The sequence below is a fragment of the Coregonus lavaretus genome (assembly GCF_964263955.1).
Source record: "Coregonus lavaretus genome assembly, chromosome: 10".
In the NCBI taxonomy this organism is placed as follows: Eukaryota; Metazoa; Chordata; class Actinopteri; order Salmoniformes; family Salmonidae; genus Coregonus; species Coregonus lavaretus.
Window position 1 is genome coordinate 14,363,547 of NC_139997.1, and position 27,562 is coordinate 14,391,108.

At 43.9% G+C, this 27,562-nt stretch overlaps 2 protein-coding genes across 2 annotated transcripts in view; one reads left to right on the plus strand and one right to left on the minus strand.

The window, feature by feature from the left end:
• Window positions 1–640: 640 nt before the first annotated feature.
• Window positions 641–5,304, minus strand: LOC311135634 (coiled-coil domain-containing protein 80-like). The gene is made up of 7 exons (XM_084169662.1): window positions 3,869–5,304; window positions 3,619–3,781; window positions 2,868–3,001; window positions 2,615–2,757; window positions 2,212–2,315; window positions 1,976–2,056; window positions 641–1,462 (listed from the first exon to the last, which is right to left on the minus strand). The coding sequence occupies exons 1-7, from the start codon at window positions 5,207–5,209 to the stop codon at window positions 1,149–1,151; spliced, it is 2,280 nt and encodes a 759-aa protein (XP_084025788.1). The 5' UTR covers window positions 5,210–5,304; the 3' UTR covers window positions 641–1,148.
• A 9,498-nt stretch (window positions 5,305–14,802) lies between these two features.
• Window positions 14,803–27,562, plus strand: part of LOC311136700 (NAD(P) transhydrogenase, mitochondrial-like) — a 57,765-nt gene continuing 45,005 nt past the window's right edge. Inside the window, exons 1-2 of the mRNA XM_084170938.1 lie at window positions 14,803–14,853; window positions 19,588–19,792. Coding sequence (XP_084027064.1) covers window positions 19,633–19,792 — 160 coding nt within the window. The 5' untranslated portion in view covers window positions 14,803–14,853; window positions 19,588–19,632. The remainder of the gene's footprint in view (window positions 14,854–19,587; window positions 19,793–27,562) is intronic.

Below are 27,562 nucleotides of genomic sequence, written 5' to 3' on the forward strand. Positions count from 1 at the left end.
GATTGATGTGGCCAAATAGGGGAGTTTTTGAAGCACACCTTCAGGCATAGTTTTTCATGACTTTCTTTTTTACAGCTGTCCAATTCTGAAAGAAACCAGATGTCAACGTCACAATTATAAAAACGAACCTTTAATTTCAAGAAACACGTTAAGTATTTGAAGAGTTTATTGAAGAGCTATATCCATCAATTTCTTGTTTTTTAATCAGCAATGATTGCTTATGGGTACCTTCATGTATGTGTAAAATATTACTGTTCTCTGATTTTTATTTATAGAATTTAGATTTATTTTGGGGGAGGGGCTGGGGCTGGGGCTGGGGCTGGGGCTGGGGCTGGGGCTGGGGCTGGGGCTGGGGCTGGGGCTGGGGCTGGGGCTGGGGCTGGGGCTGGGGCTGGGGCAAAACACTATATATTAATTGTTTAGCTGGAATGGAATGTTTGTGTCCTGTATATCTGACTGTGATATGTGGTTGTCTCACCTAGCTATCTTAAGATGAATACACTTACTGTAAGTCACTCTGGATAAGACCATCTGCTAAATGACTAAAATGTCAAATGTAAATGTTTTACATACAGATCTCATATTACTGTGGTGAATTATTTGTAACAAAATTTTTTCAAATAATGATGTCACAAACGTATCAATTGTACTGTTCTTTATTACAAATGTAGTTATTTGTTACATTTGACTGTGTAAAACCTAGCAGTACTACTTATTTCTCTGAGAGTAAGGCGAGTATATAGCGTTTTTTGTAAAAAAAAACATGATTATTTATCTCTCTGAAATGAAACCATCAAGTTTATGTCTGTCATTGAACAACCCCATGATATTGAAAACACACACCAATCTCTTTCATAAGTTCTTTAAACAATAAAAGCTAATTTGCCAACATTTATGAAAATGGATATACAGCGTTTTGGAATGAAACCCTTCAATTGTAGATCATTTTATGTAATGTTGGCCATTTCAAAGTACAAATGCTACGCCTCTGATAAATGGATCTAGTTTGCGAAGACATTTCAAATAAAAAGCCTTTAATGGTTAAGCTTCTACCTGTTATTATGTCAAACTTTTCCCCACAACCATTTAACATTAATTTGAGCTGGCTGCCATGGGGTCTTTGAGGCCTTTTGGCTGTTTTCTCTCTTTTACTCCTCTGACCTGTGGTAAAGGTAGCTCTCATCTGCTTCCTCATCATAACCTTGGTAACTACTGCCAGTGTCCTCAGGGCAGTGAAGACCTAAAGTCCTCTGCAGCTTCTCTTCTTGCTGCCGCAGCTCCATGGAGTCCACCAGGTCATAGATATTGGCCAGAGACCACATGGGCGAGGGGAACCAGGCTTTCACGTCCCCGTCCTTCCCAACCACCAGCATACTGAAGTACTCCCGGTTGATCTTCAGCTGGTCCTGGAGACCATTGACCACGTCCCGTGACAAAGGCTCGTTCTCTGTTTGGCTCTTTCCTGTCAAGGATAAAGGAAAGGTGTTTGTCATGCTATTTCCCCATTATTTCCATCACCATTTGACTGTTAATAAATCAACTCAAAGTTGATTGGTCACGTACAAAGATTTGAAGGTGTTATAGCAGGTGCAGCTAAATGCTTATTGTACTAGCTCCAACAGTGATGTAGAATGTCTATCAAATACAATACAAATACACACATAATAAAACATCCAAACAAGAAATCAAGAAACGACAGAACAGGTCAAATTAACAACCCAGAGTAGATATATTAGAGTGATAATGTGTCAGAGTAGGAATCGAATCAGTGTGGGACATGACAGAAGGAAATAGACAGATTATTTTTCTGTAGCATATCTCTTGGCGAAGGTCTGTGTATAGGAATGGTTAGATCATTCAAAGAGAGTTGGATTCCATTTCCTGCCCATCAACACAGAATGTGTGACATGTTGACATTATCTGTTGACATTATGTCAGTACACAGTATTATCTTAGAGAAAACAAACAAACTCACCATTGAGTGGAAACAGTTCCACAGAGCCTGAGACTGTTGGTCCTGTTCCGATCAACTTCAACAAGGCAAAATGACGGATGCCTGTTGGAAAGACAAACAATGGAATTGAAGTATTTAGTCATTATTCTTCCATTACTCATGAGTGAGAACTATTGTGATAATAGCATAATGTTGCTGAGGTTAACCCACAATAATTCATAATGTTGGAGATGTTTAACAGGGGGCCTAATACTGACCCATATGACAGGCCTGTCCTCTCAGCCCCAGGAGCTGTTGTTGGAAGGAGTAGTCGTCCTCAGATGGAGTAGAGATGATCAGCAGTCTCCTTTTAGACATGAACCTGGTGGAGATAACTGGCTCTATTATTATCTGTACCCTGCATTGTAAAGCACTATAACCACATTATTTACATTTTAGCAGACAACTGAATCCAGAGCAATTAGGGTTAAGTGCCTTGCTCTAGGGCACATTTTTCACCTAGTCGGCTCAGGGATTCAAACCAGTGACCTTTCGGTTACTGGCCCAACGCTCTTAACCGCTAGGCTACCTGCTGGCAGGCATTATAATGCTTTATAGCAGCTTTACAGTATTTAAGTACTATGGCATCATTACAGATACTGTGTAGACTTAATCACATACCTCAGCAGTGCCCCGCCCTGTTCTTGGGATTTGGAGCAGGCCAGTGGAGTTTTTCTCTCTCTCCCCATTTCAGATCGTCGCGATGGAAAGGTGTCAACATATTCCATCAGCGCAGATGAGGGTGGAGGTACATCAAATACCTTCTAAAAGGGATATAAACAATTAGGAGACAAATACCATATACTGCATGTATAATTGACACATTAAGTACAAGATAATTAATACACTTTTCTGAGGAAAGTGATCTGCTTACATTGGGCTTCAGGTCATAGTCAGTCATAGTCATGGAGAAAACCTTGGAGGACATCCCATACTGCTTCATCAGTTGAGAGATGAGATCTGGGTCAGTGAACTTCTCTGGTAGTGAGGTGAATGGCGGCTCAGAATCTGGAATAAATATAGAAATACAGAGTTTTACTGTATGAAAGCCCAAAGAGGAACCAGATTTTTTGTTAAAGACATGATCCGCAACTTTGGTGACTATCATGTATTTTTTTAACCTCCCACTTTTGGCTGGATGTGTCAATGTGTAGTTCATACATGCATAATCTATGAACACTATTGCTGTCCTACCTCAATTAGCTACAAAATCCCTAGTTTGAAAGCGACTGTTTATCTGGAAGCTGTGCTACACCATTTTCCCTACATTTTCCCCCATGTGGGCCAGCCCCCTAGCAATTCAAGTTCTAGGCAATGAGCTTCAGCCCCTCGCCATTTGGGTGACAGCTAGCAAAATGCACACACAGTAGAGCGAGAGAGAGAGAGAGCAATGATGTGGTGCACATATCTGCACATATGTGATGTATTACGTAATTTTCTAGGATCATTTTTGGCTCGTGAGGGCTACTTTCAGAACTACTGGCTAAAAAGTATACAACAGTACCGGATAATCTCTTTAATACTATAATGACACTATAATCCTGAAGATAAAATTATTTAGGATCAATGTAGGATCTATCTAAGGGAGATGGAGTCAGTAGACACAGACACACACATAGTAGTACCAAGTTGGTAGTTGTGCAGGGTGAGGGTGAGGGTGGTATTGGGCCCTGAGCTCAGGATGGTTGCCATAGTAACTTTTCTTAGGGCGAGGTCACAGAAATGAAGCTCGTTCTCCTCCCTCTGCTGGACATACTGAGGTGTGCTGACAGTGGGCGTGGCTATCACCTGGATCACAAATGAACGAACACATCTATCACAAACAAACAAACAGATTGATTGATACACTTAAAAGTTACCTATAAAAGCACTTACCATAAGTCTTCTCTTCCCCTTCAAATGCTCTACAAAGTCCATCAGTGCTTTCTTATCGTTCTCATTCACTTCTCTGTGGGATTTCTTCCCTCTCCCTCTCCCTTTCCCCTTCTTACCATCTTTCTTTCCCTTGCCTTTTTTGGGGGATTTGTTTTTCTCTAAGGATTCTTCTCCCCCGCCAACGTTCTCTGGTTTATTAACACTAGAGTTGGCTACAGTGTGTTTTTCTCTTATCTCCACAGTAGAAGGATATGTGTTTATTTCTGTAAAAACATTTCCATTCTTCTTTTGGTTGTCCTTTCCTGCAGCTTTGGAGTTTGCCTTCCCTGCGATGAATACTTGTGTTCCTTCTGAATCAGTGGTCGTCTTTCGAATGACGAACCTGGAGCGACCGCTGAGAATGTCCTGAATTTTGTTCTTTAGTGCAGCCTTCTTGGCCACGGTCTTCCTCTGGGTGACAGAGGTAACGTTTCCCTGCATATGGGGACTGAACACCTTATTTTTCACAGGAATCTTTTTCTTCATCAGCCTCTTCTTGGTGATTTTACATTTCAGAGGGGAGCCCTTCCTGGTGAGTTTTTCCAGCTTGCGCAAAGGGAACTGATCAATGACCTCCAGGATGGCCTCCACACGGACAGGGTAGGGGAACCGCTCACTCACTCTCAGGTTCTTCTTCATGACTAGCATGGAGAAGCCTTGATCCCCCAGCTCGAGGTAATGCAGCAGCTTGGTGACCATGTCTGAGTCGATGCTCTCCATTGTGGCCTCTCCTTGGAAGGTGGTCTTCTGGATCCTGCCTTCCATCATGGCGTTCTGGATGATGGTGACGATGAAGGTGTCCCTCTCAGCCAGGCGGCAGTTCAGCCCCTCCTGCTCCATGTCCTGGATCTGTTTCTCCATCATGCGGAGGTAGTTGTCGCTGTGTGACGGGGCCGTGATTACCCACAAACGTTTCTTACCTGCAAAATCAGCCAGGAATTCCTGTTCTGGGTCAAGGCTTGTTGCAGGACTGTGCTGGTCTCCCGCTCCGCCATGATCATCCTCCGGAGCCAGGAGACCAGCAGGTTCTTCATACTGGGGTCTGGTCTTATGTCTTCCCTTCCCTGGCCGTGCGGCAGACACCTCTAGGCTGTGACTCCACAGAGACATAAGGACAAGCAGAGCACAGAGCAACCTAGACATCCTCGGTGGGGTGGTGGTCACTTTATAATCCACAGGGAAAATGCCTTGAAGCAGACGCAGCAGACAGCTGAAGTGATGATGTCTCTCCCAAGCAGATTGGCTTGACTGGGGATAAGGAGGAATACTCCACGGCTCCTGGTTCACATTATACTCCAACATTGTTACAGGAAACTCCTGGAATTTCTTCAACTTCAAAGCATACCCTCTTAAGCAGCATGCTTGGTGGGAGCTCCTCTTCAGACTGAGACTGCCTTCAATGTGTGCGATGTGGAGTTACAGAATAACAGAGTGGAGGAGAGAAGAAGAGAGTGTGAGAGCAGAGGGGGTACTGAAACCTGAGCTTTTACAGATTCCAACATAAAAACAGTGCAGGAACAAAACAAGCATTCATCTGTATTGTACATCTAAATTAAACATGGGATATATTTATTGACAAGTAGAACAGTAAATGTAAACATCATGCAGTGCACAGGAACACACATTTTCTTCCATGGTCGTGAACAAACATACTTGGGTTTGTATTGCGATCCAGAGACGTTTGAGAGACAGACACAAGGCTTATTTGGTGCTCCATGCCTTAAAGGCTGCCACATCTGGGGCCCATTAATACACAATACACCCAGCAGCGCCTGGTCTCCATGAGAGGACAAGATCCCAACACAGCAGACCCAAGCTGGGGGAGAGAGAAGGCTATGAATAGAATATGACTTACATTATTGCTGAGATTTAGAGAATGGCTTTATTTTACAGTTTTGATCCCAGCATCTGTCAGATATTCAAGTGCTGACTTTATAGGTGATGAACAGTAACAGGTAGCTTAATCCCATGTTGATTTATTTTTTGAAAGGTAAACTTGCTCATGAATGTATTGTTTTTACAAATTCACCATCCCACTCATGAGTTTTGAGGTTTGAGGTTTGACGCTCACACCATACACCAAAGTAGTTGTTGTCCAGACTATAGCTGATAAAATCCTTTCCATGCTCAATCTTTAAAGGGGTGTTATCACTTCTACTTGACTGATGTTAAATTGGCAGGACTTTCAGATGTTGCACGTCAGTTTTAAGTTCAGCTTTTTCCAACTGAAAGGAAGAGAGACAGAGTGAGACCATCTGCTCAATGAAAGTCATGACCTTACACTCTTAGAAAAAAGGTGTTCCAAAAGGGTTCTTTGACTGTCCATTTGTCCAGCAAAACCCTTTTTGGTTCCAGGTAGAACCCTTTTGAGTTCCATAAACAGTGGGGGAAAAAAGTATTTAGTCAGCCACCAATTGTGCAAGTTCTCCCACTTAAAAAGATGAGAGAGGCCTGTAATTTTCATCATAGGTACACGTCAACTATGACAGACAAAATGAGAAAAAAATATCCAGAAAATCACATTGTAGGATTTTTTATGAATTTATTTGCAAATTATGGTGGAAAATAAGTATTTGGTCAATAACAAAAGTTTCTCAATACTTTGTTATATACCCTTTGTTGGCAATGACACAGGTCACGGACTTTCAACTCCCTCCAAAGATTTTCTATGGGGTTGAGATCTGGAGACTGGCTAGGCCACTCCAGGACCTTGAAATGCTTCTTACGAAGCCACTCCTTCGTTGCCCGGGCGGTGTGTTTGGGATCATTGTCATGCTGAAAGACCCAGCCACGTTTCATCTTCAATGCCCTTGCTGATGGAAGGAGGTTTTCACTCAAAATCTCAAGATACATGGCCCCATTCATTCTTTCCTTTACACGGATCAGTCGTCCTGGTCCCTTTGCAGAAAAACAGCCCCAAAGCATGATGTTTCCACCCCCATGCTTCACAGTAGGTATGGTGTTCTTTGGATGCAACTCAGCATTCTTTGTCCTCCAAACACAACGAGTTGAGTTTTTACCAAAAAGTTATATTTTGGTTTCATCTGACATTCTCCCAATCCTCTTCTGGATCATCCAAATGCACTCTAGCAAACTTCAGACGGGCCTGGACATGTACTGGCCTAAGCAGGGGGACACGTCTGGCACTGCAGGATTTGAGTCCCTGGCGGCGTAGTGTGTTACTGATGGTAGGCTTTGTTACTTTGGTCCCAGCTCTCTGCAGGTCATTCACTAGGTCCCCCCGTGTGGTTCTGGGATTTTTGCTCACCGTTCTTGTGATCATTTTGACCCCACGGGGTGAGATCTTGCGTGGAGCCCCAGATCGAGGGAGATTATCAGTGGTCTTGTATGTCTTCCATTTCCTAATAATTGCTCCCACAGTTGATTTCTTCAAACCAAGCTGCTTACCTATTGCAGATTCAGTCTTCCCAGCCTGGTGCAGGTCTACAATTTTGTTTCTGGTGTCCTTTGACAGCTCTTTGGTCTTGGCCATAGTGGAGTTTGGAGTGTGACTGTTTGAGGTTGTGGACAGGTGTCTTTTATACTGATAACAAGTTCAAACAGGTGCCATTAATACAGGTAACGAGTGGAGGACAGAGGAGCCTCTTAAAGAAGAAGTTACAGGTCTGTGAGAGCCAGAAATCTTGCTTGTTTGTAGGTGACCAAATACTTATTTTCCACCATAATTTGCAAATAAATTCATTAAAAATCCTACAATGTGATTTTCTGGAAAAAAAATTCTCAATTTGTCTGTCATAGTTGACGTGTACCTATGATGAAAATTACAGGCCTCTCTCATCTTTTTAAGTGGGAGAACTTGCACAATTGGTGGCTGACTAAATACTTTTTTTCCCCACTGTAGAACCCTCTGTAATTAGAAATGTCAGTCTTGATTTTCCCTTATGAAAAATGTATTCACCTCTACAAAAATGTCCATTAATTATAATCCGCATAATGATTCACATATCCTGTTGCTGCAGGATTATTTTCCTACGGTAACCAACTGGATCAAATTAAGATCCTACATCTGTATACTTCAAATGAGGTTGAACAACACACCAATAATGTCAAAATACCTCCAATTATCTGAGCACAATCTCTTTTTTTTTTTTTACATTTTAGTGGACACTCTTATCCAGAGCAAGTTACAGTAATGAGTGTGTATATTTGTTTCATACTGGTTCACCCATGGGAATTGAACCCACAACTCTGTCATTGCAAGCACCATGCTCTACCAACTGAGCTACACAGAATATCAGTGTTGGTCTGTCTGTATGCTCCCTTGGTAGAGATGAGATTCAGCAACACTTGGAGGACAAATGGAATTAAATAAAAAGGTTTTTGGCCTTCTTCAGGGTTTATACAGAAATAATAAGGAATGAGGCTTTTAAACAGTTTAAAGTCCATATAAACCCTGAAGAACGCCGAAACGTGTTGGTTCTACTTTTAGCAATAAAGTAGAACCAAGTGTTGCTGAATCTCATCTCTACCTCCGTTTGCTCCTCAATTAATGCACCTTGGTTGGAAAGCGTGGTAGCGGCAGTGATCCCTCCCCTTTGCATTGTATACTCCTTTGGGACACTTGGTGCAGGAAGGAACAGGTCTGAAGCATGTCTTCACAGATATTTTATTCAGCACATTGCACCATGCAAATTAAGACTCCATGATAACATGGAGGATAGAAATCAGCCAAAAAGAGGAAGATGTCAGATCTTGTGAAATGAGAGTAAGCACGCATCCTCTCAGTAACAGGGATATAGCACTTTAACTATTTGCACATCGTAACAACACTGTACTGTATATAGCCATAATATGGCATTTGAAATGTCTCTATTCCTTTGGAACATTTGTGAGTGTAATGTTTACGGTTAATTTTTATTGTTTATTTCACTTTTGTTTATTATCTATTTCACTTGCTTTGGCAATGTAAACACGTTTCCCATGTCAATAAAGCCCTTTGAATTTAATTTAATTAATATAGTGACTGTAAGGTTCTGTATTTGATTTCTTAGTTCACTTTGTGTTCTTGTACATAGCCCTGTTTCTTTGTGTTCTTGAACGTAGCCCTGTCTTTCATGTTTGTTCATTTATTTCACCTGTGTTAGTTACTCACCTGGTCTCATCAGCTCCTTATTTAGTTCAGTTCTTTCTGTTTGTGCCTTGTGAGGTATTGTTCGTTTTGACTCTACTAAGCCTTTTCCTAGCTTGTTTGTGAGAACCAGTTTTAGCCTTCAGTCCTAGTTTTGTTTCACCTGCCTGTTTGCCTACCTGTGTATGACCATTGCCTACCTGTGACCCCGATTCCTGCCTTCTGCGAAGGCGTAATAAACACCTGTCACGCTCTGCGCGTGAATCTACACCTTTTTCTCCCTGAGTATTCATTACAGTGACAGACAGATAATAATATAGGAGTTCAAGTATACTTAGTTTGCATGAAAACACTTGTGCCCCTGGTACTGACGGAGAAAATAAATATATAAGAATATGTTTCACATAATTTTTTTCCTGATTTGAATCAATGATAAGAGCCAAGACAATTAAAGGCAGCATCCGTATAAAGTTGAAATTGCTAAAAGCCCTGGTCACCACACATTCATACTGTAACAAAGAGCCAGGTAAACAGAAACACATCAGGAAACATCTCTCCACTATAAGTAATGATAAATAAAAACCAAAGACGCATACAGTAGTATTCATATAATCTTTGATATGAGCTCCTAGCTTTGTGTCAACCCCAGACATGCTGAGTTTGACTATAGGCTATTTCAACTTCAAAGAAGCAATAACTATCAGGTAATATGTTATTATCTGTTTACACACTTATTTATACACACCTATTTTTCCAGTCATTACCTTATTGGGGAATTTGATATTATGGCACCAGACCCATGTCTGACCAACAACCATGTTGGGGAGTAGTGAAGTACATAATAGTAATTTAAGTACATTTTGCAGTAGCTTGGTGATAGTTGAACTAAATTCAAATCTTGGTAGTGTTTTCAGTGGTTGCACCTTTTTTTTTTTTTGCCATGTAGCGGTGTAGCTAACTACTGGAACTACACACTACATTTTCTGTAAAAAAAAAAGAAATATGGGGGAAGTAGGCAAGAACTTCCTTTCTTTTTTGGGATCAGACCTGCCGAATTCTCACTTGAAACACAGTTTTTGTGTTTACTATGCTAAATTACACATTCTGTTAACATCTGACTCCAGAGTGATCTGTTCTTGCAATTGGTAGTCTATGACATAATTTATCATGAAGTAGTTTATAAAAAGTAGCTTACAAAAAATCCTACAGGAATCCTGCAGGAATTTGACCCTTTGTGAAGGAATTGTGCAGGTGTCTCTTGTAGGAGTATGACTTGTCCTGCAGAAATTTTGAAAATCCTGCACAACCAAGTACATTCCTGCAGGAATCCTGCAGGGCCAAAACCTTTAGAATTTTGATATTCATGCAGGACATGGCAATTCCTGCAGTACAAATAACATACCTGCAGGTATCCTGCAGGACCAAAACCTGCAGGATTTTGATATTCTTGCAGGACCAAATACATTCCTGCAGGAATCTTGCAGGACCAAAACCTGCAGGATTTTGATATTCCTGCAGGATATAGCAATTTCAAGTTAACTACAGGATTTGAGATACAGCATGTTGTGACAACAGAGAAAATAGAATTTTGAAATATAGTGCAATATCAGACATTTCAACAAATGGCAATGTCCAAATGCAATTCATATAGTGTATGCTACTTTTATTTGATAGATACCAACACAATTTATAATGATTTCAGTAGGCCCACAGTTCAGTCAATGTATTTATTTGTATTTATTAGGGATCCCCATTAGCTGTTGCCAAGGCAGCATTTATTCTTCATGGGGTCCAAACACATTAAGCCACATACATTACACATAAAACAAAATAACATTATTACACCATTACATATCTACAATACAAAATGTATAATAGCACCATACAACAATATTACAATGTACGTGTGTGTAGAGTGCATGTGCTAGTGTTTGTGTGTGTATGCGTGTGTCTGTACCTGTGTGTGTCTCTTCACAGTCGCCGCTGTTCCATAAGGTGTATTTTTATCTGTTTTTAAAATCTGATTCTACTGCTTGCATCAGTTACCTGAGGTGGAATAGAGTTCCATGTAGTCATGGCTATATGTAGTACTGTGCACCTCCCATAGTCTGTTCTGGACTTGGGGATTGTGAAGAGACCTCTGGTTGGCATGTCTTGTGGGGTATGCATGGGTGTCCGAGCTGTGTGCTAGTAGTTTAAACAGACAGCTCGGTGCATTCAACTTGTCAACACTTCTTACCTAAACAAGTAGTGATGAAGTCAATCTCTCCTCCACTTTGAGCCATGAGAGATTGACATGCATATCATTCATGTTAGCTCTCAATGTACATTTAAGGGGCAGCCGTGCTGCCCTGTTCTGAGCCAATTGTAATTTTCAGAGGTCCCTCTTTTTGGAAGCTAACCACACGACTGAACAGTAGTCCAGGTGTGACAAAACTAAGGCCTGTAGGACCTGCTTTGTTGATAATGTTGTTAAGAAGGCAGATCAGTGCTTTAAAATACACTATTTTTCACATTTGTTGGCAAGTTTGTAGCCCCTTAACATTTCTTCAACAAACCTTTTGAAAGCTTGGTTTGATTATGTGCTGAATGTATTAGTGAGTAGTCTCGGGATGTGTTGGTAGAGAGTGAACATTTCCACTATTTGTCCTGGTACACCTTGAGTGCAGTGGAGGCTACTGAAGGGAGGACGGCTCATAATAATGGCTGAAATGAAGTCAATGGAATGGTATCAACCACTTGGAAACCACGTCTTTCATGTGTTTGATACCATTCCATTGACTCCATTCTAGCCATTATTATGAGCTGTCCTCGCCTCAGCAGCCTCCACTGCTTGAGTGCCATTACTACTTTCAAAGATCAATGCACTTTGAGCCCACAAATGACCCCAGTTTAGGACAGATGTAGGTGCATGCAATAGTATGTGGACATTGTAGCTGACATAACATTTCCCATACAATTGTTCAAACCTAATAACAAATTCTCGAAAGAACATCTCAGCCACATCAATGTCATGAGAGGTAACCGTGTCTATAAAAAATATATATATATATATATAGTTGACTTCTGAAAAACTCAAAACGGGGTAAAAACAAGTGGCGAGGGGAACTGTGTAAGTACTGTCTGGGTAAAATCTCATTTAAACAGGGGAAGCTATAGAACAGCAGGACGTGTCGGAACTCTGTGGTTTTCTAATATTTGAGTAAATCAATTGAGCGTGCTGGTTTTGTCACATTTACAGATGGTTTTATGGCAAGCAATCTTTTGTTAATGCGCTCTATTTCTCTTCCAATGTACCAGGACTCAGGGTGATATTTGGACTCAAACCACAGTGTAGTCATTTGCCAATATATGCCAAGTAAACCCTGCAATAATGTTGAAAATGGTAGGGAACATTAAAGGAGATGGGCCCTTAACACGATGTATAATGTTCGCTGACTCTCAAGCGGATACACTGTAGTGAACCCATTTCCCTTTTCTAACACTTCTCCTTTGTGATAGCACCAGTTGCACCCATGTTCACCATTGAATTGTTTGATATTCTGTACGTTGCACTGATCAGGGGAATCACAAATACATAGTAAACTGTACACCTGTACATTTGTGGGTGTCCCTCTCAACTGGGATGTCAAGCCCTCACCCTCAAGTGAAACACACTCAGCCATAAAGGAAATAATTCATTTCTGGGCTCTTTGGCCCAAACCACAGAACCCCAAGAATGATGTGGTTCTCTATTAGGATTGGGGGAAGTTCATTAACTGTAACTTCTAGGGGCCAGATGTGAAAGGGAGAGGACTTGAATATTGAAATGCCATTCACATTCCATGAGAGTGAAAGGTTAATTAATTAACAAATCAGTGTCTTTAAGGGTGTCTATTGACTTGTATCGCACACCATCATAAATGTAATCTATACTCTATATCTGGGCTGATTTTGGACCTAGAACACTTATATTCTAATGCTTCGCAGAATTTGGGGTCTGATAACTTTTCCTCTAGTTGTTTTTTGACTGACAATTTCATGAACACTGATCCACTCTTCACAAGACATGGCATTTCCCCAGGGAGGCAACCACATGATGTGCAGTGATAGGGCACGACACAACACCTGAGCTTTGTATTGTTGTCACAATGAGGCCATTTGCATGGTTTAGAAGTAGTACTGTGCGCCTCCCATAGTCTATAAGTATATAAGGACTGAAAGGGAACGCCCTTCTCAGAGTTTTCATCAAGCTTGGATTGAGTTTGTGAACCTCTCTGGCCGTGATAATAAAGACTGATTCATTTACATTGAGTTTGAGTCCTTAGTGGTGAATTTCCACGACAACTGTATACTGCGTCCTCTGTCCCTCTCATTTCTCCGCTTTCCTACCCAGTTAAAACGGAGCCTCGCATTCACACACACAGAGTTTCTGCCATTACGTCCTATGAACTCTGCCCCTCTTATCTCTCTCCTCACCAGTTAAGACCAAGCCTATGAACAACAGGACAGCCATGCAGGTGATTCTCCTAGGAATCATATTTTGTGCAGCGCTGGAGCTGAAATGGACAATCAAACTCATCCTTTGTTGCTGCATTGAATAATACAATTGCCATGGAATCTGATATATTGTGCTTTCTGTACATTCTTTTGAAAACGTGTATTGTCTTACAGTAAATTCTCTATGAAGGATGAGGAAGGGATCCTGCAGGTTGTCCTACAGGAAAATGGCCCTGAAAATCTTGTGGAATCCTACCTACAGGATATCCCACAGGATTTTGGGGCCATTTTACTGTAGGATTTATTTTAGGACTATCTGCAGGATTCATGCAGGATTTTTCTCCTTAAGGACTACCTGCAGGTTTCCTGCTGGACCCTGCAGGAGTCCTGCAGAAATTGTCCCACAGGGAAGTGGCCCCCAAAATCCTTTGGGATATTCAGGCTCTGTCGTAGCCGGCCGCGACCGGGAGACCCATGGGGCGGCGCACAATTGGCCCAGTGTCGTCCAGGGTAGGGGAGGGAATGGCCGGCAGGGATGTAGCTCAGTTGGTAGAGCATGGCGTTTGCAACGCCAGGGTTGTGGGTTCAATTCCCACGGGGGGCCAGTATGAAGAGAAAAAAAACACACCAAAAAAACATTAGTTTTCCTGCAGGATTCCTGTAGTAAGGGATTTAACAAGTGACATCAATAAGGGATCATAGCTTTCACCTGAATTCACCTTGGTCAGTCTATGTCATGGAAAGAGCAGGAGTCCTTAATGTTTTGTACGCTCAGTGTATATATTTCCAATGCAATAAAACAATGTAGATGGAGAGAAACTGCAGGCTTCTACATTTTGGCATATTAAATTCATTTGCATTTCATGTCTCCCATTCAAATCGTAAATTTCCACTCTTGCAGCCTCCACATGAGCAAATTACTGGCCCAGTTTGGAGGGCTTGGCCTACTTAAAAGTGTCCAACAGTACCATCTGCTGTAGACATTAACATCTTACACCAAACAGCCACAGACGTCAGAAATACAAACATCCATATTTTTGTCTCATTATTTAATTACTCACTCTCAAGATAAGAAAATACACATCTTATTTCATGTTATATGTTCATGCAACCATGATTTGATTGCTACATTGATTATGTTCCCAATATGATCAAAAAAGATAAACCCACAATTCAACTTTTTATTCTTGAGCATCACTTTGACAAATAAGTATGGAGCAAATCCTTCTATTGATCATTATGGTGACTGCCTCAAAAACGCTTAAATGTCTAGCATAGGTAATATGCTGTGTATCCTGTGCTGTCCCAATTCATGTAATTTCTTCCGGTTGGAGAGAAAGTTCGGCTGTGCTGTACAAAATCAAGACAGTCTGCAAAGGTCAGTTGTGTTATTTAAAGAAAGTTTGCTTTTAGACCTGTTGGTTTATTTTCACACACAAACAGCTGTGTTGGGGAAAGTGAAAGACTTGATGGCCTCCAGTTTGATGCAAAAAAAGCATTGTTTTTCTTGTTAGTATTCGCGTTAGCTCTGCTAGTTTTGCAGCCGAGTCCTTTCATTCAACAAAAAAAAAGGAAGTGATGGTCGGCAACTGCTCTAAATCCGTTCTGAACAGATGGCTCGCTATCTGTCAAGCTAATGTACAGTATTTTGAGGCGAAAACTACAAATAATGCCATGCATTTTACACAGCAAATAATCACTATTTGCTAATTATCATCACCCAGATGGCAAATTGGTGCTGCTGCATTGAATGAATTTGATTCGGTTCGTCATTCGCTTTTGTTGGCTCGTGAGCTAGCTATGCACGGATTTTTGCATAATTATATTGGCAATATAAACTAAAAGAACTGCCGATGTAACGTACATGTAATAAAACTGTCAATCACATCAAAAGAGACCTAGTTAGCTAACGTTAGACCGATGATATCTGGCTGGACTAGTTCGATAGATAACTGGACAACAACAACAACAACAACAATAGTCAGTAGACGGTTTTGGCTAAGTCTGCCAGGCGAATCATATTGCTGACGTGGTATGTATTTCAGTAGCTAGCTAGAGTTTTTAAATGACCCACGTTAGTTATTCTGAAAAAATTTGAGGTCACACACAGGTTGAATCTTGCAGTGTGGAAAGGACACTCATTGTGTCTATGAACTCTGCTTGATCAGCATACAGAGCAATAAATTATAGTTTAATCCGCAGGTAGCATGTCTGCCTTCATTCAGTAGCTAGCTAGCTATGTGTGTAAGGACATACTTTGTAGCATTAGCTAATGCATTCCTCCTACTAGCACAGAAACTGGTTGGGAAGATAGGCCAAATTAATTGTAAACCTTTACAGTAAACGCACTAACGCACAAGTTCATGGTTTCACAATATCTGACATTTACAGTGCATTCGGAAAGTATTCAGACCCCTTCCCTTTTTCCACATTTTGTTACGTGACAGCCTTATTCTAAAATGGATTAAATAAAACATTTCCCTCATCAATCTTCACACAATACCCCGATAATGACAAAGCAAAAACAGGTTTTTAGGAATGTTTGCAAATGTGTGTGTATACATATATATATATATATATATATATATATATATATATATATATATATATATATATACATACTGCTAAAAAAAATTAAGGGAACACTTAAACAACACAATGTAACTCAATCACACTTCTGTGAAATCAAACTGTCCACTTAGGAAACAACACTGATTGACAATACATTTCACATGCTGTTGTGCAAATGGAATAGACAACAGGTGGAAATTATAGGCAATTAGCAAGACACCCCCAATAAAGGACTGGTTTTGCAGGTGGTGACCACAGACCACTTCTCAGTTCCTATGCTTCCTGGCTGATGTTTTGGTCACTTTTGAATGCTGGCGGTGCTTTCACTCTAGTGGTAGCATGAGACGGAGTCTACAACCCACACAAGTGGCTCAGGTAGTGCAGCTCATCCAGGATGGCACATCAATGCGAGCTGTGGCAAGAAGGTTTGCTGTGTCTGTCAGCGTAGTGTCCAGAGCATGGAGGCGCTACCAGGAGACAGGCCAGTACATCAGGAGATGTGGAGGAGGCCGTAGGAGGGCAACAACCCAGCAGCAGGACTGCTACCTCCGCCTTTGTGCAAGGAGGAGCAGGAGGAGCACTGCCAGAGCCCTGCAAAATGTGCATGTGTCTGCTCAAACGGTCAGAAACAGACTCCATGAGGGTGGTATGAGGGCCCGACGTCCACAGGTGGGGGTTGTGCTTACAGCCCAACACCGTGCAGGACGTTTGGCATCGAGATGAGATCCTCAGACCCCTTGTGAGACCATATGCTGGTGCGGTTGGCCCTGGGTTCCTCCTAATGCAAGACAATGCTAGACCTCATGTGGCTGGAGTGTGTCAGCAGTTCCTGCAAGAGGAAGTCATTGATGCTATGGACTGGCCCGCCTGTTCCCCAGACTTGAATCCAATTGAACACATCTGGGACATCATGTCTCGCTCCATCCATGCTTTAGTCCAGGTCTGGGAGGAGATCCCTCAGGAGACCATCCGCCACCTCATCAGGAGTATGCCCAGGCGTTGTAGGGAGGTCATACAGGCACGTTGAGGCCACACACACTACTGAGCCTCATTTTGACTTGTTTTAAGGACATTACATCAAAGTTGGATCAGCCTGTAGTGTGGTTTTCCACTAATTTTGAGGGTGACTCCAAATCCAGACCTCCATGGGTTGATACATTTGATTTCCATTGATAATTTTTGTGTGATTTTGTTGTCAGCACATTCAACTATGTAAAGAAAAAAGTATTTAATAAGATTATTTAATTCATTCAGATCTAGGATGTGTTATTTTAGTGTTCCCTTTATTTTTTTGAGCAGTGTGTGTATGTATGTGTGTGTATGTGTATATATATATATATATATATATGTGTGTGTATATGTAAATAAGGTATATATTTTTTTATATATATATATATAAGTATTCAGACCCTTTGCTATGAGTCTCGAAATTGAGCTCAGCTGCATCCTGTTTCCATTGATCCTCCTTGAGATGTGTCTACAACTTGATTGGAGTCCACCTGTGGTAAATTAAATTGATTGGACATGATTTGGAAAGGTACACACTTGTCTATGTAAGGTCCCACAGTTGACAGTGCATGTCAGAGCGAAAACCAAGCCATGAGGTCGAAGCAATTGTCCATAGAGCTCTGAGACAGGCTTGTGTCGAGGCACAAGACTCTTCCTAGAGCTGGCCACCCGGACAAACTGAACGAAAAGGGCCTTGGTCAGGGAGCTGACCAAGAACCCGATGGTCACTCTGACAGAGATCCAGAGTTCCTCTGGAGATGGGAGAACCTTCCAGAAGGACAACCATCTCTGCAACATTCCACCAATCAGGCCTTTATGGTAGAGTGGCCAAATGGAAGCCACTCCTCTGTAAAAGGCACATGACAGCCCGCTTGGAGTTTTCCAAAAGGCACCTAAAGGACTCTCAGACCATGAGAAACAAGATTCTCTGGTCTGATGAAACCAAGATTGAACACTTTGGCCTGAATACCAAGCGTCACGTCTGGAGGAAACCTGGCTGTGGAGATGTTTTTCAGCGGCAGGGACTGGGAGACTAGTCAGGATCGAGGGAAAGATGAACGGAGCAAAGTACAGTGACATCCTTGATGAAAACCTGCTCCAGAGCACTCAGGACCTCTGACTGGGGCTAAGGTTCACCTTCCTACAGGACAACGACCCTAAGCACACAGCCAAGACAACGCAGGAGTGGCTTCGGGACAAGTCTCTGAATGTCCTTGAGTGGCCCAGCCAGAGCCCGGGCTTGAACCCGATCGAACATCTCTGGAGAGACCTGAAAATAGCTGTGCAGCAACACTCTCCATCCAACCTGACAGAGCTTGAGAGGATCTGCAGAGAAGAATGGGAGAAACTCTCCAAATACAGGTGTGCCAAGCTTGTAGTGTCATACCCAAGAAGACTCAAGGTTGCAATCGCAGCCAAAGGTGCTTCAACAAAGTACTGAGTAAAGGGTCTGAATACTTACAGTACCAGTCAAAAGTTTGGACACACCTACTCAAGAGTTTTTCTTAATTTTTACTATTTTCTACATTATAGAATAATAGTGAAGACATCAAAACTATGAAATAACACATGGAATCATGTAGTAACCAAACTATATTTTAGATTTTAGCCACCATTTGCCTTAATGACAGCTTTGCACACTCTTGGTCTGAATACTTATGTAAATGTGATATTTCCGTTTATTATTTTAAATAAATTAGCAAAAATTCTACACCTGTTTATGCTTTGTCATTGTGGGGTATTGTATGTAGATTGATGAGGAAAAAATACAATTTAATCAATTTTAGAATAAGGCTGTAACCTAACAAAGTGGAGAAAGTCAAGGGGTCTGAACACTTTCCGAAGGCACTGTATGTTATATCTGACAGAAAGGCACTAAATATCTGGGACCATTATTATGAATGCCCATACAACCCTGCTGAGCTGACCCTGTTTTCTGTAGTGGTGTACTATTTAATCAATACCGCCTGGAACCCCCTAGGGCCTGAACCACACCAGTCTTCCAGTCAAGATGTTCACTCTGGTAACAGCTCTTATCTCGACACATCAGGCCTCTGAAGTGACTAAACACACAGCTACACAGGGTCACCGGACGTTTGTGGACATTATATTTGGAGTGTCCTAGACTGCATTTTCCACCTTAGTTTACAGCTGGGTCTCTGTCAATATGAAAGCCTATTTGATTTACTAATTGAACTGACACATGCTGAAAACAGTTAAACAGGTATTTTAGTGACGCTAGCAATTTACTTGAAGTAAAATGAGATGTCCTGTTGCTGCATCATTTTAGGTGGTAAATGGGCATGTCTGTGTATAGCACACGGGTGCACATTCTTATAGCATTAACTACAGAGTTGTGTGTGTGTAATGAGAGATCAGCTGAGGCGGTGGTATAGGGGCTTGTGTTTAGGGACAGAGTTGGGCATGCCACGATAGGTCAGTCAGTTTCTCTACTGTTCACAGTTCCCTCTCTCACCGTCTCACCCCCCCTTCTCTCTTTCCTGTGTTGTGGTGTGCGTGTGTGTGTGTATAGGAGGAGGGTCGATCCGGCTGCACAGCTCCTCCTTGTGTGTCTGCGATGGCATCGAGCCTTCTGCGTGTGGTGGCTACTAGCTGCTCTGCTCCACTGTTCAGTGGGGTGGCCTGTGTTCGGCTGCATGCTAGTACCCGGTCAGTAAAGACGCCATGCCTGCGCTTCTTCAGGACTCAGCAAGCTCTCAACCGCTGTGCCAGCCCAGGTAACTAGCATAACTACTCTCCCTCCGACAGGTACACAGCTTGAGCACAACCGCAATCACAATGCACATACACACCAACGTAAAACATAGGGTTGCCTTGTCTTATGCTTAGTCTCGTTGATAAAATATGTTATCCATAGGTTTTGTACAAACATGTAGCCTATCATCCACAGTCACCTGCTTACTCAGACAATGCATGTCTTGGTAGTTGTCCGGAGAGGACGCGTGGCAGGGGCAATTTCAATAACTTTTGCCACCTCATCTTTTTTTGCCTTTGTTGCAACCAACCAACGTGATATTATAGATACTACAGTGTACAGCCACAGGTCTTCCTCTTCCCACCCTGTTCTCTCTTGGCTGTGTGCAGCCACCAATACCTGCAACTAGAGTTAGAAATTAATGAGGTGTGTGTCTGTATGTGTGTCTAGCCAGAATCAGCTGGCTGTTTGCATGTTCCAGCTAGGGCTGGGCGATATGGCCAAAATATCATATCACAGTATTTTACAAATTTGGGGCAGTATTTTATGTTTTTGAATAATAAAAGTTTTGCTAAATTTGCTTTATGAGTAGTGTGTGACCCTACAGTGGCAACACATACATTCTTAGTGATTTCAATGGGTCTTTCTCCATTATGATTGTTTTATACTGTTCAATTCAACTTCAACCTAAAATAATTTCCTGCATTTCCATCAATTTCTGCATTTCCTGCACTTATTTGAGATAATTTCCACACTGCCACGTAGGGCTGCACAATATGGGCAAAAAAACTAGGCCTTATTTTTAACCAAATGTTGCAATTGCGATTTGACTTGCTATTTAGATCAAAACACTTGGGTGAACAGTTGGAATCTTGGAAATAGACTGTTTATTCTAATTCTATAGTTAGAATATACATAATAGTGGGGACTTTGAATACACTGTTGTTTGACATGACAACGAATGAAAATGCCAGGGAGGAGTTATTGTGACAGGGTAGGAACCAAAGTGATGGTCAGTGTTTTCCTAGGGGACCCTATAATCTTTGGCTACATTCAATGTTTCTACATGTAGCCAACACATTCATGCTTCACCTATTCCTCTTTGATTTGGAAGATACTGTTGCACAAACAACATGCTGATTTAGGCCTACACCAGCACTGGTATCAGGCTGTATTAGCTAGCTACATTTGCTCCGACTCAGTACATTTATTAGCTAGCTCGCTAACTAGCGATTAGCCTTAGCGGCTAACACGATTTAGCAAAAACGGCTAAAAAAATACTAACTTTTTGCAGATGTAAGAAACACAAAATAATAGTGTAATTATAGAACGCTTGTGGATTTATATTAAGAAGCAAAGTGGAAACAACGTCGTTATCATCAACATTGTTGCATGTGCTGCATTGACCATGCAGACTGAATGCAAGTGTCTCCTGGTAAAGCAATAACAATGTGCTCCTTGAGTGACATGGGGCGAGGCAGGGTTTCCAGGTCTTACAAAAATATTGAGACCAATGAACACTCAAAACCCACCTAAAAGGCATGAAAACTAGCACAATTTTGTTTTCCCTCAGCAAGAGAGTAGTTGCCACATTTACACAATAAACCCTTTTTCCATAACGTTATCGAGCCAATTAAGAAGGAATATCACTAACTTTTAGCGACGTTATAATCAAAATTTGGTTATGATGTGACATAATAAAGGAATTTGAATATGTCTCAAGATAAAATATTATTTGCCCTTTTTAAACTCACCAGATCATTTTCCATTAATGGATGTCGATTTAACTCATTTGAGTGCTGTGCTTAAGCAATAAGGCACGAGGGCGTATGGTATATGGCCAATATACCAGGGCTAAGTGTTGTTCTTAAGCATGATGCAAAGCGGAGTGCCTGGATACAGCTGTTAGACATGGTATATTGGCCATATACCACAAACCCCTGTGGTGCCTTATTGCTATTATAAACTGGTTACCATTGTAATTTGAACAGTAAAAGTAATTTTTTGTCATACCTTTCTTTCAGGGCTCGTACCCGGTTTATAATTGTAGAAAATTCCCTTTTGTGCATGTGCATAACTAGATAAATCCGACAGGAGCGTTTGACTGATGAAAGTTGGACAGAGGATCTCGAAATCTCTGAGCAAGAAACACTTGGACGAATTAACAAAAACGAATGTTAGGCTATTTTCTGGCAATTGTGCCATTTTATGTGGCAGATGTTAAGACTACAAACTGTTATAAATGTCAATTTGCAAGATTGACTTGTCATTTCTATAGGCACAGACTACAGACAAAAAAATCAACTTTGCCATGGTTTGCTTAGCTATACTGAACAAAAATATAAACACAAGTTACAGTTCATATAAGGAAATCAGTCAATTGAAATAAATAAATTAGGCCCTAATCTATGGATTTCACATGACTGGGCAGGGGCGCAGCCATGGGTGGGCCTGGGAGGGCATAGGCCCACCCACTGGGGAGCCAGGCCCAGCCAATCAGAATACATTTTTCCCCACAAAAGGGCTTTATTACAGACAGAAATACTCCTACATTTCATCAGCTGTCTGGGTGGCTGGTCTCAGACGATGTTGTGTTTATATTTTTGTTCAGTGTAGGTAGCCTATAGCCCATGATAGGCCTACATTTAATTTCAGATAGCCTACAGGAGCCTAGGCAAGATGTAGGCGAGATGTAAACTGAACGATTTAGCAGCTTGCTTAGTTCAAATTGACAGACTAATTGATTCAACAAGAATAGTGAGGTGATTTCGAGATAAGAAGTGCTTGTTTCCCAATAGCCTGCTGGAATGGGCTTCTGAGGATGGGGTCGTAATTTCAATCACTAAATTAAATATTAATCATTTGTATATGAACTGAATATGCTTGTCAACAACAGCCAAAGTTTTTAAAAATATATTTAACCTGTAGCCTAATCTGACTGACTGTTAACGTTGATCTAATGCGTTCTAACAACTGATCGGCAGTTGCGATAGAGCTTTGATAACTTCCAATTTAGTTAACTAAACGTGACCTTTAATAATTGCATAATAACACAAGGCTACAACAACATAAACTGAAGTTATAGGCTATTTATTAAATCAGTTTGCCAGCTCCAGGTAGGCTACACAAGTGGCACAAATTGATTTGCAATGACTCCAGTGATATTGTCATTTCAACATATTTATTGTATCAAATGGTAGATTACAATGGCATAAATACTGAACAAAAATATAAACGCAACAATTTCAACGATTTTACTGAGTTACAGTTCATATAAGGAAATCAGTCAATAGAAATAAATAAATTAGGCCCTAAACTATGGATTTCACATGAATCGGCATTGGCGCAGCCTGGGATGAGGGATAGGCCTACCCACTTGGGAGCCAGGCCCACCCATTGGGGAGCCAGGCCCAGCCAACCAGATGAGGGAGGAGGATTTCTTTCTTTTTTTATGAGCATGGCCTTGTTTCTATTACAGGATATTGGATGACTGTCATTCATATTCCATTCACCCAGCTCAATGTAACATCGATAGGTTTAGGCTACTACATGATACTCAAATTTTGAGGTTGCTACAACCTAGCCTATGAATGAAAGTTTATAACTAAAATGTTAATCTAGAGAATTTTGAGTAATCACATTCAATACCGCCTTGTACACTCTTGCCTGCATCTAGCTGATCTAGGGTGTAATCATTAGTCTGTCACACCCTGGCTCTGGGACCCTATATGTTGAGCCAGGGTGTGTTCATTCTGTGGTGTTCATTCTAGTTTGTTGTATTCTATGTTTGCCTGAGTGACTCCCAATCAGAGGCAATGAGTGTCAGCTGTTGGCTGGTTGTCTCTGATTGGGAGCCATATTTAAACTGTCTGTGTTCCCTTTGTGTTTGTGGGTTTTTGTTCCGTGTTCGGTCATTGATACCGTTGGACGTCACGAGTCGTTTCTTGTTTTGTATTGTGTTTAAACTTTAACTAATTAAAGTATGTTTGTTCATCACGCTGCGCCTTGGTCTGTTCCATATGACGATCGTGACAGAAAAACCCACCTCGACTGGATCAAGCAGCGTGACGAGGAGAGAGGATGGACTTGGGAGGAGATGAGTGCGAGTCTGGCAAGAGGGATGGAGGCCTTGGCCACGGGTAGGAGTGAAGCCCATAAATTTTTTAGGGGGGGGCTAACGCCGTGGACGACGGGGCAGCAGGAGGCCGCCAGGTTACGGGAGTCACTGGTCACCAGGGGGAAGGAGGATGTAGAGGCACGGCGAGAGGTACTGGCGTGTGTTGCCAGTCCGGTCCGGCCTGTTCCTGATCCCCACGTAGGGCCAGTGGTGTGTGTTCCCAGTACGGTCCGGCCTGTTCCTGCCACTCGCACCAAGTCAGTGGTGCGTTTCGTCAGCCCGGCACGGCCCGTTCCTGCTCCCCGCACCAAGTCAGTGGTGCGCTTCGTCAGCCCGGTCCGGCCCATTCCTGCTCCCCGCACCAAGTCAGTGGTGCGTTTCGTCAGCCCAGCTCGGCCCGTTCCTGCTCCCCGCACCAAGTCAGTGGTGCGCTTCGTCAGCCCGGTCCGGCCCGTTCCTGCTCCCCGCACCAAGTCAGTGGTGCGCTTCATCAGCCCGGTCCGGCCCGCTCCTGCTCCCCGCACCAAGTCAGTGGTGCGCTTCGTCAGCCCGGTCCGGCCCGCTCCTGCTCCCCGCACCAAGTCAGTGGTGCGTTTCGTCAGCCCGGCGTGGCCCGCTCCTGCTCCCCACACCAAGCCAGTGGTGTGCGTCGTCAGTCCGGCACGGGCCGTGCCTGTTCCACCGGTGGCTGGTCCGGCACCGGTCAGATGCTTCGCGCCGGAGCTAGAGCAATCCGCTCCACCAGTGTCAAGTTCAGCTCCAGCCAGCGGGGCCAGACTGGACCAGGGGCGCTATGGGGGGTTGATTGGAGGGTGGGGGTCAAGGCCGGAGCCAGAACCGCCGCCGAGGAGGTATGCCCGCCCAGCCCTCCCCTGTTTTGTTTTAGTTGAGGCGCGGTCGCAGTCCGCGCCTTTAGGGGGGGGTACTGTCACACCCTGGCTCTGGGACCCTATATGTTGAGCCAGGGTGTGTTCAGTCTGTGGTGTTCATTCTAGTTTGTTGTATTCTATGTTTGCCTGAGTGACTCCCAATCAGAGGCAACGAGTGTCAGCTGTTGGCTGGTTGTCTCTGATTGGGAGCCATATTTAAACTGTCTGTGTTCCCTTTGTGTTTGTGGGTTTTTGTTCCGTGTTCGGTCATTGATACCGTTGGACGTCACGAGTCGTTTCTTGTTTTGTATTGTGTTTAAACTTTAACTAATTAAAGTATGTTTGTTCATCACGCTGCGCCTTGGTCTGTTCCATATGACGATCGTGACATAGTCCAACAGTTGCAAATGAGAGTTTCTGTTGGACAAATTCCATTTCGTTCCGTTTGCTTTTGTTTAAGAAAGGTTTTTCAACAGAATCGGTGGAATGAATACACCCCTGATCTCACACACACACACACACATTTCACTTTCATAGCAGCCATATAAAAACAGCATGATCACTTTGCTCGTTGTGTATATATAATTATTTCTAGCAACTATCTATGCGCTCTCCTCCTCTCTGCTTTTCTCTTTGCTTGTTGATTTCAGTGCACAATACATCAGCTGTCTGTGACCAGGTGTCACACCCTGGCTCTGGGACTCATTATGTTGAGCCAGGGTGTGTTCATTTCTATGTGTGTATTTCTATGTTGGTGTTCATTCTAGTTTGTTGTATTCTATGTTTGCCTGAGTGACTCCCAATCAGAGGCAACGAGTGTCAGCTGTTGGCTGGTTGTCTCTGATTGGGAGCCATATTTAAACTGTATGTTTTCCCTTTGTGGTTGTGGGTTTTTGTTCCGTGTTCGGTCATTGATACCGTGGACGTCACGAGTCGTGTTTTGTTTTGTATTTTGACGCTTTAACTATTAAAGTCATGTTTGTTCATCACGCTGCGCCTTGGTCTACTCCTTACCTCGACCTTGACAGAAAAACCCACCATGCAACGACCAAGCAGCGTGTCCAGGGGCAGCCCTTGGGGTGGACATGGGAGGAAGCGCCGGGAAAGGCCCTGGCGAAAGAGGAGCAGCGTGTCCAGGAGCAGGCAGCCTGGACATGGGAGGAGATATTGGACGGTAAAGGGTCCTGGACTTGGGGGGAAATCCTGGCCGGGATGGATCGCCGGCCATGGAGTGAGACAGTGGAGAGGCGACGGAGAGAGGAGCAACGGCGTGATCAGGGTCGTCGTCGGACGGTCGTGAGGCAACCCCAGAAATTTTTTAGGGGGGGGGCACACGGCATGGACGACGGGGCTGACGGAGGAGAAAAGGGGGCGGATCCAGAAGGCCACCAGACCAGGGGTTCACCGCCCTGTACGTCCTGTGCGGATGCCTCACACAGAGTGTGTGAGGGTAGGAATTCAGCCAGGACGGGTGGTGGCCGCTCTTCACTCCAGGCCTCCTATCCGTCTCCACAGCCCGGTTCGGCCTGTCCCTGCTCCACGCACCAAGCCTACGGTGTGCGTCGCCAGCCCAGCCCGGCCTGTCCCTGCTCCACGCACCAAGCCTACGGTGTGCGTCGCCAGCCCAGTCCGGCCTGTCCCTGCTCCACGCACCAAGCCTACGGTGTGCGTCGACAGCCCAGCCCGGCCTGTTCCTGCTCCACGCACCAAGCCTACGGTGTGCGTCGCCAGCCCAGTCCGGCCTGTCCCTGCTCCACGCACCAAGCCTACGGTGTGCGTCGCCAGCCCAGTCCGGCCTGTCCCTGCTCCACGCACCAAGCCTACGGTGTGCGTCGACAGCCCAGCCCGGCCTGTTCCTGCTCCACGCACCAAGCCTACGGTGTGCGTCGCCAGCCCAGTCCGGCCTGTCCCTTTTCCACGCACCAAGCCTACGGTGTGCGTCGCCAGCCCAGTCCGGCCTGTCCCTGCTCCACGCACCAAGCCTACGGTGTGCGTCGCCAGCCCAGTCCGGCCTGTCCCTGCTCCACGCACCAAGCCTACGGTGTGCGTCGCCAGCCCAGTCCGGCCTGTCCCTGCTCCACGCACCAAGCCTACGGTGTGCGTCGACAGCCCGGTCCGGCCTGTTCCTGCCACCCGCACCAAGTCTACGGTGCGCGTCGCCAGCCCGACCCGGCCTGTTCCTGCCACCCGCACCAAACCTACGGTGCGCGTCGCCAGCCCGGTCCGGCCTGTTCCTGCCACTCGCACTAAGCCAGGGGTGCGAGAAGTCAGCCTGGTAAGGCCCGTTCCTTCTCCACGCACCAAGCCAGGGGTGCGAGTCGTCAGCCTGGTAAGGCCCGTTCCTCCTCCACGCATCAAGCCAGGGGTGCGCGTCGTCAGCCTGGTAAGGCCCGTTCCTCCTCCACGCACCAAGCCAGGGGTGCGAGTCGACAGCCTGGTAAGGATCGCTCCTGTTAAGTCCAGTCCTGCTCCAGCCGGCGGGGCCAGACTGGACCAGGGGTACTATGGGGGGTGTATTGGAGGGTGGTGGTCAAGGCCGGAGCCAGAACCGCCGCCGAGGAGGTATGCCCGCCCAGCCCTCCCCTGGTTTGTTTAGTTGAGGCGCGGTCGCAGTCCGCGCCTTTAGGGGGGGGTACTGTCACACCCTGGCTCTGGGACTCATTATGTTGAGCCAGGGTGTGTTCATTTCTATGTGTGTATTTCTATGTTGGTGTTCATTCTAGTTTGTTGTATTCTATGTTTGCCTGAGTGACTCCCAATCAGAGGCAACGAGTGTCAGCAGTTGGCTGGTTGTCTCTGATTGGGA

Excerpts from the sequence above, each read along its gene's own strand:
- LOC311135634 (XM_084169662.1), bottom strand. The coding sequence starts at position 5,209 with ATGTTGGAGTATAATGTGAACCAGGAGCCGTGGAGTATTCCTCCTTAT. Across the intron at positions 3,782-3,868 it reads AGGGGAAGAGAAGACTTATG|GTGATAGCCACGCCCACTGT; the intron begins GTAAGTGCTTTT and ends TTTGTGATCCAG. Across the intron at positions 2,057-2,211 it reads AGGACAGGCCTGTCATATGG|GCATCCGTCATTTTGCCTTG; the intron begins GTCAGTATTAGG and ends TCTTTCCAACAG.